The sequence below is a fragment of the Lepidochelys olivacea genome (genome assembly GCF_965140295.1).
Source record: "Lepidochelys olivacea isolate rLepOli2 genome assembly, chromosome: 2".
In the NCBI taxonomy this organism is placed as follows: domain Eukaryota; kingdom Metazoa; phylum Chordata; order Testudines; family Cheloniidae; genus Lepidochelys; species Lepidochelys olivacea.
This window is the reverse complement of record NC_140412.1, coordinates 155561023-155573281: the sequence shown is the minus strand read 5'-3', so window position 1 is coordinate 155573281 and position 12259 is coordinate 155561023. Positions and strand designations below refer to the sequence as shown.

The 12259-nt window shown below is 44.8% G+C and overlaps 1 protein-coding gene across 3 annotated transcripts in view; it reads right to left on the bottom strand.

Moving 5' to 3' along the window:
- Positions 1-12259, bottom strand: part of TEX10 (testis expressed 10) — a 123805-nt gene that overhangs the window by 39830 nt on the left and 71716 nt on the right. For all 3 annotated transcript variants that reach the window (XM_084620835.1, XM_084620834.1, XM_084620836.1), the window contains one exon: positions 3435-3568. In XM_084620835.1, coding sequence (XP_084476961.1) covers positions 3435-3568 — 134 coding nt within the window. The remainder of the gene's footprint in view (positions 1-3434; positions 3569-12259) is intronic.

Here is a 12259-nt window from a genome sequence, read left to right as displayed (position 1 = left end):
GCTCAGAATGGATGACACAGTCACTAAAGGAGTTCATAAATGCACTGGAGGCGTTCACAAGCTGAGTTGACCATTTGAAGAGCAACATTATAACATCTGCAGAGCTACGTTGATATCTGTGTTCTTGATAGCACGTATAAATGCACCCCTTGTAGGTAGCAGTTTTTCTGTCTGTCGGCCTGCTTCTAGGAAAACAAATTATCAGGCAATGGAATGGGGATGATCAAGCACATCCAGAACTACACCTTCCCCTATCAGGCATGGATGGGTCTTGGAGGATGTACTGATCATACCAGTTATACGTGAAATACCATATGCTCCCAAATCAATCCTTCAGCTAAACAAATGTTCACGTGCGAAGACAAGATGCTCACCACCCTGAAAATATTCGGCCAGCAGCCTGCCTTGTATGGAGATGACAGTGACGATGAATTTGATGAATATATGTTTTCAGTCGTACATAGCCCAATATATGTTTTCAGTAGTATACAGCATGATCTCCTGTGATGTATTTAAAGGAAGAGTTTATCTTGGTAATGAATGGTACTGGAGCACACAGAATGATCTTGTCCCTATGGATGGAATAAGACGACTTGTGCCAATAGCAGAGATATTTCAGAGACTTCTTGACAATGTTACTACAGCCGGATCAGAGGCCATCCAATGGAAGAATTGAGAGATCCCAAGTAGGAAAGAAAGGTCAAACAGCTGGTTCACATCTACATGCTGTTCTGAGGAACTCTGATAGCTTCGTGGTGACCTACCATCTTAGTTAGGGCTTGTGGCTCAATACTCAGACTCACGTAATTCTGTGCCAGGAGTGGACCCAGTGATAGGAAATTCTGCCTGCTGGAAAGATGGAGCAGAGACCTCTGTGACAGTTCCACTAGGTACACGTACCAAGAACTTCTTTGTCAATTTCAGCCATAGGATAAAATAAGTCACTTCCTCCTCTTTCATCTTTGGAAGTAGTGGAAGTGAGGAAGGAAGAACACAGAAAAGCTGACAGCCATCTGCAATACAGAGTATCTATTTTCCTATGATCACTGGTCTACTTCCTTCTGATGCTCCAGGCTGAGACTTTACCCCTGGAACAAAAAAAGTTCTTCTCTGATACCTCTGTGGTATATAATCTATCTTAGGCTTTGCTGTGGTAGAGAGTGAATCCTCTCTATTTATCCATGTCAGCCACCACCTTATTAATCTTCTTTCCAGCAAGATTTCCCCAATGAATCTGAGACACAGAGGATTTGTTTAGATTATCTGCTGTCTGCTATACTTGGTTTCCTGCCATTGAATTTTCTGCCAAACACATAGAATGCATGAATCTATCCACTACAGACTCATTAACCAGAGAGATTTTCTTTTGCTTTGACTTCAGCTCATCATGGTTCTGTCAGCTGCAGCTTTATAGCTCACTGAATCAAGACATCATGGATCTAGTGAAACATGATTGTTAGTGAGCTATGAGGACTGAAGATGAAGTTTTGAACGCTCATTTGAGGGTAACTCAATTTTTCTATCTGCAGGGTCTTTGGGGAAGTCCAATACCACAGTAAAAACCACACCAAAACTATCGTACTAAGCTTGGGGAGCATAAAGAGGGAATATTTAGGATCCAAGACCATATAAAATATTTCATGGCTTTCCAATTCAAATATTTTCCCTTATCAGGATTCTCTTATTCTCCCTTGATGGAGGAGTGAAAATTCAGCCCTGGTTTTGGAGGGAAGGTATTTTCCCTTGGCTTTAGCCTGCTTCTCCTTTGTATCTGGCTGGACCCCAATGGAGAATACTACATTTCTTCCCAAGCTCTCAAACATGTCTGTAGGGAAAAACTTCTCATTTCTCCAGCTAACAGTTATAACCCAAAATACAGAGTTCCCCTTCCTTGGGGAAGATAACAGAAGAAGATGAGACTCTGGAATGTCTTTTCACTCTTCTTTGGTTTTTATGGTATTTGTGGATTTTTGTGCCTGTCTGGGAATAATTTACGCTTCCTAGACAGTGCTCACTTTCAGAGTTTAGCCCTTGTGGGGGACCTCAAGTCTCTGTCTGACATGCAATTAGAGAGGAAATGCAGATGGGCACTCCTGAGCCCAAATATTCTTTCTGAGAGGAGTAAGTCAGAGAAGATACTCAACTTCTTGCTAAGGGACCATTATCCATTTGAGAACCTGAAAAAGAACTTGGAGCTTTCCATCAAGAGGTGTATGAGACCAAGGAACCTTGGAGAATTTCAGACTTCTCTCAAATACGATAGTCCTCCTTGCTGAGTCCCAGGCCTTGAGGAAGGCTGAACTACCCTAGCTGAGTTGTCTCGATTAGCATGAGAGATACAAAGGCCAGATTTTATATCGACAATAAACTATTATTTCTAGTCTAGTAAATTTTTTGTATGTGTAAATAATGTGCATACTTAAACAGACTTCTATATAAATACACATGTACAGACAGATCTAGACTATCAGTGTTCTACCACAGTAAATATGGTCACCAGTAAGACTATGAATTACACTGTAGGTTTAATTATGCTGTAGGTCTGATTACAGCAAACAGAACAGTCTAAAATATGTCTTCTTTCTTTAAAAAAAAAAAATTACTTGAAAGACTACATAAACAATATTAAATTCCTAATTACAGCAGTTGTCCAAGAAGCATTTCTCTTGTCATAGCACTCCAACCTCATTGTTCAGTGGGTGGATCAAAACTGCAGTGTCCATGTCACTAAGGTTTGTTAAATACTTTCAGTCTCTGTTTGCATTTCATCAAACAAATTCAGTTATATTTTTATCATACAAAGAAGTTATGTTATGTGGTAGCCATGTAATAAAAGACAGATAAATCACACCACACAGTTCACTAGTTTAAAATAAAATTTGGTGACCGCAGATCTTTCTAGAACCAGCAATAAAGCCAAGTTTCAAATTTGTATGGTCCTATAGACAGGCACTGAATTCACAGTGTCACAGGAAGGCTACTCATTTCAGTAAACTGAGTGAATAAGCATAAGAAATTATATCCAAGTACTCTCAATATCAGCTTAATATGACTCAACTTTAATAAGGGTGCTATTTAATTAACAGTGAAATGTGCTCCCAAAAAATCTCTCAAAATTAGCGTTCTACAATAATTTCTTCTCTTTTGACAGTCAACACTTACACAATCATTTGTGTTTAAGAATTTTCCACCAAAGCTGTACTCCCTCTTCTGAAAAGTAATATTTTACACACTTTATTACTGCATGCTTCCTTTTTAAGCAGCTTTACCAAAATACTGCCTGAGAGCTACAGAATGGTCTTGCCGTTTAACAGCAATAATATTCTGAGCTTTTTTTAACTCATGAAAGGACTTTAGACATCAAGGGATAAGGAAAAGGGACAGAGAGTTCTGAGTTTGTTGGCTGTCACTTAGAATTAGTGTTGATGTATTACCTCTGTCACAGCCCAGTGGTGTAAAAATTGGTCCAGATCAGTCAGGTAGAGATGGACAGATGAAAACTGTGTCTGGCTAATGTGAGGTTTTCCTCTAATGCTCTGAAGGCTAGTCAACTCCTCTTTAGAGAATCCTAGAGACAGTGGAGGAATGAAATCGTTAGGATCACAAAGCAAATCAAGCGCTGTTCTACTTTATTAGCACTATTGAAAAAAACTCCTTTATTTGTGCCCACAGAACGTTTGTTGTTCCACAATTCTAATACGTCTCACTTGATATTTTGAAAGTAGTATATAAAAATATGAGTTCTGAGTTCAAAAAGGAAAATGTCCAAAAACAAAAAAGTAGTTCAAAAATGTAGGTTAAGGGGAAAAGCTAAGAAACATCCATTCAAAACTTTGAGTGTAATTCAGTTAAAAAAAAAAGTCTGAGGGACACTTCTATTTTTCACAATGTACAGCTTTACAAAATATGAATATTATACTGTTTTGTGCCTGGACAAAATTTCCAGTCATAGAAACCATATTTCTCTGTATATCAGGTTTGGAGACTCCTAGCAGCCACTGGCTGCTAGTACAGCAAAACTAAATATCACAGATCCCTACTTTAAATTTTAGAGGCAATTTCTGTATCTGGGTAAAACAAACTGCTTCAACTATTTATGCAGAGAAAGGAAAGAAAAGCCAGCAAATAAGTTTGTATGGAAACCAAAATATCAGTCCTGAAAAATGAAAAAAAAAAAAAAAACCGAGCAAGGATGAGTGCAACGGAGATTCCATTCGATGCTCATCATACTTTGTAACATGACCCATATATAAAATGTTTAAAATTGTAATATTTTAATCTGTGTCCTCCCCTCGCCTCAGCCTGAAAGCCCAATGTTCAGTTTTGTCTATCAGCCCTTATGTCCATATACAGCTGCTTGTCCATCACCAGTACTCGTTATATTTGTGAATTTACATTAAAGCTCACCAGAGAAGGAATTCCATTTCACTCTCTGTTTCTACTGTGTGTTTTACCAATTGTAAAGTACCTAGTACATTTACAGGACTACATAAATTCCCAGACAAAAATCTACATTAAAATTGTATTAAAGTTGTGGGTACATACAAATAATTAATGATAAAAGCACTACATTGATGATGTAATTATTGCAAAAACAAGCAACACATACCTAGGTAATTCAGAGTTTAAAATTAGCCTTAAGAAAATTCCAATCTCATTGAAGTATGTAAACATACAACTGAGGCAACCAAACACTGCTCTGTAATGATGTCACACTATCACCTGAACAATTATGATTCAAGAATTATAGTTTCTGTGGTCCCAGAAGAGAAGAAACTGGTTTTTAAAGATATTGATTCCATCTCCCCATATTTCCCGTCTCGTGGTGTCACTACAATTAAAACATTGCTATAATTGTTTTTACCCCTAAATTATTCAATATAAATACATTCAATATAAATTCCATCTTAATGTAGTTTATCTTTAAATTATTAAAAATTTCATACTATGTTAAATAAGAATCCTAAAGGCAATACTACCATGTAATATATCTAATGATTTGAAGATCTGTAGTATCAACCTCAAATCAATTTTATAAAATTTAACTAACTTTTAGGTTCAGATTCACTGGTATGTGCAGGCTGTACACTAGCCAGTTAAACTGGGCTTTAAAACTAGTTTGCTTCACCAGATCAGCTGGAGTATATTTGTAAATCTGGTAATTAATTTGCATGTGACTTATCCCCATCCCCTCAGCACACACAAAAAATGGTTACTGGCCTTTCCATAACCTTACCTTCCACTGGAGGTGTGCTCACGCCCAAAGCACAGTTGCCTGAAATTTCTCCCTCGGTGGTACCTGTCAGGTCAGTCTCTGGTGCCATGTGCTCATAGCACCAGTATAAAGGGTCCGGCTGACCCCGCAGACCCTCAGTTCCTTCCTTCTGGCCAACTCCAAAAGAGGGGTAGGAGGGTGGGTTGTGGAATGGACATGTCCAACACATCTCAAAGAACAACAGTTATGGAAAGGTTAGTAACCATTGTTTCTTCAAGTGCTTGCACATGCCCATTCCACTGTAGTTGACTCCCAAGCAGTAGCATAGGATGGTGAGATCGGAGTTCTCGACCGAAACTGGCATCATCCCTAGCCAGTTCAGTAATGGCATAATGAGTAGAAAATGTATGCAATGATGACCAAGTCACCACTCTGAAAATGTCCTGAATAGGGACATGAGCCAGCAATGCTGATGCTGGTGCTCTCGTGGAGTGGGCAGTCAGGTTAGCTGGTGGTGGAAAACCTACCTGCTGCTCATAACACATGCAAATGCATGATGTAATCCATGACGAAAGTCTCTGAGCAGAGTCCTTTCGGCAATCACTATGAGTTGGATGGATCTACGGAACGGTTTGATCCTCTCGATGTAGAATGCTAGGGCACATCTAATGTCCAGAGTATGGAGACGTTGCTCCTCCCTGCTCATGTGTGTTTTTAGCTAGAAAATTGGCAGAAAGATTGCCTGATTACTGTAAAACCACCTTTGGGAGGAAAGCAGAGTGAGCGTGAAGCTGCACTTATCCATAAAGAAGATCATGTATTGGGGGGGGAGGGGGGGAGGGGCGGGGTCGTCCGACATAAAGGCACGGACCTACAAGACCTTCCTGGCTAAAGTAATAGCCACCAGAAAGGCCACCTTCCAGAAAAGGTATGACAAGGGGCACATTGCCAGTGGCTCAAATGGGGGTGGGAGGGCTGTCTGTTTTGATAAGACCAGCTTTAGGTCCCTGTACGGGGTTGCACTCACCTGTCAGGAGCACCCCCTGGCTAAGTGCGTGTGCCTGTACTTTCTCACTACTTGTTTGTGTTGAGAGTTCGCTGATTCAGCCCGGCCAAGTCAGTGTGTGTGTGTGCGTGAGTGTGAGTGTGTGTGAGAGAGAGAGAGAGAGAGAGAGTGATAAAAGCAAAGCAAACCCCTTTCGAGGTACAAGTCCAACAGGGGCCTCTTACCCAGGGAGCTTTAGTAGTGCTTGCCTTGGTTTCTCAGAGTTTCCCTGCCAGGCCTTTCTGCCTGGAGAGATTTGGCGGTCTCTCACTCCAGTAGATCAGGATCTTCTCCCTCAGGCCTTTCTACAGGGAGAGCTATTCATTTTCCATGCTAGTTGCTCAAGATCTTCTCTCCCAGGCCTATCTACCTGGAGAGCTTTTATAATTTCTGCACCTTTTGGTCAGAGTTCCCTCCCAGGCCTCTCTTACCTGGAGAGATTTTCCAGTTCAGTGCCCTCTGTAACGTCTCTCTCAGTTTGTCCCTGCTCCGGAATAGAGCGATGCCCCAGGATTCCATCCCTGGAAGCAATGTCTTCGCCCTCTTCAGCTAGGCCACTAAAAGAGTTTAGTTCTCCCTTCTGGGGTGCCTCAATGTTTAGGCCACTTCTCCCAGTGACTAATGAGGGTTGGGGGGACCTGGGCCGGCCCACTACTCTGGGTCCCAGCCCAGGGACCCTGTAGATAGCAGCTGTCACTGTGTCCCTTTATCTAAATTGCACTAATGCTCTAATGCCCTGGGCCACTTCCCCGCGCCGTCTTCACCTTTACCTCAGGATCTTGTCCTGATGGAGTCCCTGCAACCAAGCTCAAGGCTCCTTCTTGTTCTCCATGGCTTCTGGCAACACTACATCCAAGGTCCGGCAGCTCCCTCAGCCAGCCACACACCATCCATGCTCCTCCAGCTCCAGAAAGGAACTGAACTTGGTCTGGCCCTGCAGCTCTTCTTATACTGACCTGCTGGGCCCCGGTGGGCTACTTCCCACATAGCCACTATAGGCAGCTTTGAGGACCTCTCTACTGCCCTCTTCTGGGGTGTGGCAGGGCCAAAAGGCTTCCATGAAGGGGCCTCAGAGCCTAGTCCACCCATCACAGTCCCATGAAGGGACTGGTTCCTGTATTTGTGAGTATAGTCTTCCTATGCCTTTGAGGAAACAAATGGCCATTTCATGAGAAAAAAAGGATCAATTATTCACCGGGTAGGGTGGAATGCTGAAATTGCTACAAGATGAACCTTAAATTGATGAAATCGCTAAACCTTGCCATTTCAGGTGTAAAAAATACTCAAGAACGGACTGCAGTGATGACTGTGGGAGTGAGACTCCTTGCTGGGATGCCCAAATGGAGAGGTATATAGCCCTGGTAAAGGGCTTCCTGCTACCTAATAGGACCCAGCAGACCTGTCTGAGCAAGCCAACTCTGCAATATTTATCCATGGAGCTTCCAGGCCATCAAGTGGATGGTGGTACTGAGGTTATAATGGAGCAGCTGACTGTGGTTCTGGGAGATCAGGTCTGGGAGGAGAGGGAGCATGAGAATGACCCATGCCCTGTCCTGCTTGATTTTCAGCACAACCTTGTGCACGAGCAGGATGGGGGGGAAGCGTAGAACAGGTGCACTGCCCACGGGAGCAAGAAGGCATCCATGAGCAAGCCTGGGGCTGTGGCCTCATAGGGAACAAAACTGGTGACACTTTCTGTTGTATCTGACCGCAAACAGTGTCTATTTGGAGAGTCGCCCACCGGTGGAAAACGTCCCTGACAATAGCCAGGCGAGGGGACCACTGTAGTGATGGGAGAAACACCTGCTGAGGCAATCTGCCAGTTCATTTTGCACTCTCGGAAAGTGAGAAGCCTCAAGGTGGACTGACTGGGTTATGCAAAACTCTCACAAGTTAATTGCTTTCTGACACGGGGGGAAGAGCAAGCCCCTCCCTGCCTACTGAGGTAGAACATGGCTGCAGCATTACCCGTGAACACTTGCACGCTCCTGCCCATAATGTGAGGCAGGAATGCCTGACAGGTCAGACAAACTGCCTTGTACTCTCTGACATTGATGTGTAGCGAGAGCTCTTCTGGGGACCATAAGCTTTGGGTCCTGAGGGGCCCTGGGTGAGCTCCCAAGCCCAGCTCTGACATGTCTAAGATCACAGAAATCAAAGGTTGGGGCCAGGTGAAGGGAACGTCTGAGCAACCCGCCAGAGGGTCCAGGCACCAATTGAGGGAGGCTAGGACTGGGGAAGGCACTGTGAGCACAGAGTCTAGATGGTGGCGGTTCAGTGAGTAGACCAAGGCCAGTCAAGCCTGATGGAGCCTGAGGAATAGTCTTGCGTGCTGTACCACATACATGAATGAGGCCCTGTGACCTAGAAGTCTCAGACAAAAACGTAATGGGGTGGTCCTTGATGTGTGCTATTAGTGACATGATTGTGTGAAACGGCCTTCTGGGAGGAAGGCCTTGGCCTGGGTGGAGTCAAGCACAGCTCTGATAAACTCCATCCTCTGCACCGGAGTGAGAACAGACTTCTGCCTGTTTATTAGCAGGCCCAGGGCTTGTCAAGTCAACTGTATGAGGTGGATTCTGAACTCTACCTGAGCCTTGGACCAGCTTCTGATTAGCCAGTCATCCAGATAAAGGTAGACTTGCACCCCGTCTTCTCAGGAAAGTCACCACTACCGCCATGCACTTTGTAAACACCCATGGGGCCACTAATAGGCCGAACAGGAGAACTAGGAATTGGTAGCAGGCCAGGTTCACAATAAACCTAAGAAACCTTCTGTGGCCTTGGAAGATCAAAATGTGAAAATAGACATCTCTTAAATCAAGGGCAGAGTACCAGGGAGGGGATAATGGAAGCCAGGGAGACCATGCGGAACTTCAGTTCCGTGAGGTAGCCGTTGAGTCGGCGTAGGTCTAGAATAGGTCTGAGACCACCCATGCAGTCCTGTAGGGATTGCTGGACCTCAGGAGACCAGAGGACTGTAGCTCGAGTCTTACACATGGCCACTGCGGAGGCCATGGACCTGGCCGCCAAGTCCAGCGCATCCAGGGATGCCTGCAAGGAGGCCCAAGCTACCACCTTCCCCTTCTCCATCAGTGAGAACTCCTGCCTGCCTGCACTCCCGGGGAAGCGAGTCTTTGAACTTCATCATGGAGTTCCACACTGGTTGGCGATCCTAAGCTGTAGTCCCCCAGTAGAATAAATCTTTCTATTGAAAAGGTCCGGTTTCTTGGAGTCATTTGCTTTAGGAATTGCCCCTTGTAGGCCCTGTCTCTCCCTTTCATTGACCGCCGAGAACACCAAGGACCCCAGGGAGCAGCAGGGAGAGATAAGAGTATAGGAGGAACTCATAACCCTGGGCAGGCACAAAGTACTTCCTCTCTGCTTTTTTCGATGTGGGGGGAAGGGAGGCAGGGCTTTGCAACAGGGCTTTCACTGGGTCCATAATGGCCTCACTGAGAGGTAGAGCCACTTTTAACATGCCCACAGCAACCAGGATGTGAACCAGACTATGGGAGGATTCTTTCATTACCTCTGTGTGCAAGCCTGTTTGAGGCCAACCTCTTCAATAGCTCCTGGTGGGCCTTATAGTCCTCTTGAGGAGGCGACATGTCCACCACCCCAACACTGCCTCGTCTGGGGAGGCGGCCTGCACACGCAAGGGACCTCCTCCTCTCCTTCTGCACTGAAGGGATCCTGCAGATACGGATCCTGAAGTTCAATACTGGGCTCAATGCCGGAGTTTAGGTCGGGTGCTGCCCAATGAGATGGAGGCACCCTTCTCTTGGAGGCCTCCAAGTCAGAGCTTCTAGAATGGGGCCCTGGCATTGGGGAAAACCCCAAAGGGTTCCAAAAGGGCGGACAGTGACCGGTAGGCCAAGGACATGGTGGGCACACCTGTGCTGGGGGTCCACGACGGGGCTTGGATGGCTGGAGGGAGAATAAGGGCGACTCCTTGGATGGGAGGAGTTTGACCCAACCTCCAAATCAGCTAACAAGTTTTCCTCTGGGAATCATGGTGGTGTGGTTCCTACTGGTGCCAGAAATCGGTGATGGGGCTGGGAGGCTTCCATCAGGGCCAGCCAGGACAGTTTCCCTCTAGATGGTATAGCGGGGCCTGGAACCAGATGACAGCTAGGGACTACATGTTCCCTCCTGCCCACTGGCACCAATGCTGCCAATTCTTGTACTGCCAGTGGTACTGAAAGAGACAGCAGGTCTCTGGCCTCAGCAAATGCCTCCAGGCAAAACTCTGCTAACTGATGGAGAAGCGCCAACTAAACTATATAACTGAGCAACTGTTTAAACTCTAACTATACACAATATGAAGAAACAAATAAAAATGAAGACCACTAAGAACAGCTTGCCATAGCATGAAGAGCAGTTCCAGCGAACGTCACTGGCGTTAAGAAGGAAATGAAGGGGTCCAAGGTCAGCCAGGGCCCTTTATGCCAGCGTTGTGAGCGTGCAGCACCAGGGAGCACCAGAGCCAACCCAATGGGTACCACTGAGGGAAAAATTTCTGGCAACTGTACTCGGGGTGCGCACACACCTACAGTGGAATGGCCATGTCCAGGCACTCGACAAAGAATCACTCTTTCCCTCTCCCATGGTTTCCGGTGGTGCTGCTTTCTGGTGCCAGAGAGCTGTGAGGAACAGTGTAGCAGCAGCTGGTTATCAGGAGGTGTCATAAATATAAAGGGAAGGGTAAACACCTTTAAATCCCACTTCTGCCACCATGTCAAGGTTCCTTCCCCACTCTGAACTCTAGGGTACAGATGTGGGGACCTGCATGAAAACCTCCTAAGCTTACTTTTACCAGCCTAGGTTAAAACTTCCCCAAGGTACAAACTATTTTACCTTTTGCCCTTGGACTTCCACTGCCACCAAACGTCTAACCGGGTTTATTTTTGAGAAAGCGTTGTTTGGAAACGTCTTTCCCCGCAAAATCCTCAACAAAACCTTGCACCCTCCTTCCTGGGGAAGGTTTGATAAAAATCCTCACCAATTTGCATAGGTGACCACAGACCCAAACTCTTGGATCTTAAGAACCATGAAAAAAGCATTCAGTTCTTACAAGAAGAATTTTAATAGAAGAAACAGTAAAAAGAATCAACTCTGTAAAATCAGGATGGTTAACACCTTACAGGGTAATTAGATTCAAAACATAGATAATCACTAGGCAAAACCTTAAGTTACAAAAAGGCACAAAGACAGGAATATCCAGTCTATTCAGCACAGCTTATTTTCTCAGCCATTTAAAGAAATCAGAATCTAACGCATATCTAGCTAGATTACTTACTAAGTTCTAAGACTCCATTCCTGTTCTGTCCCCGGCAAAAGCCTCACCCAGAGAGACCCTTTGTTTCTCCCTCCCTCCAGCTTTTGAAAGTATCTTGTCTCCTCACTGGTCATTTTGGTCAGGTGCCAGCGAAGTTATCCTAGCTTCTTAACCCTTTACAGGTGAAAGGGTTTTTCCTCTGGCCAGAAGGGATTTAAAGGTGTTTACCCTTCCCTTTATATTTATGACAGGAGGATTGGGTGGGTTTTTTTATTTTAACTATTTTTAAAAAAAATATGGGCAAACAAGTAAATGTATAGATATTTAATTGTGGAATTTGACTGTCAGAGTTAAAAGGAAACATATGTATATTCAATTTAGTTACCTATGAAAGTCTGGAGGTAAACTGGGCAGCAGGGGGCATGCAGTTAGTGAGAGGAGGCTGTGCAGAGAGTCTGGGGAGAACAGGAAGAAGAGGAGTCTGCAGAAGGACCATAATGGGCAAGTAGCTAAAAATGCAGGATTCAGGGTCAATGTGGAATGAGGCCAGGAATGTATATTTGGTCAGGAATGTGAGAAGAGGTTCATATGCAGGGGGCTCCTGTGTTGGTGAAATCAGGACTGTGCACTGGTCTTGGGGACTGGAATTGGGAGCCCTGTCCCTTTGTGCCAAGGGATCAGTGAGTGAAAGGCTACACACAACAGCACTACTGCCTCA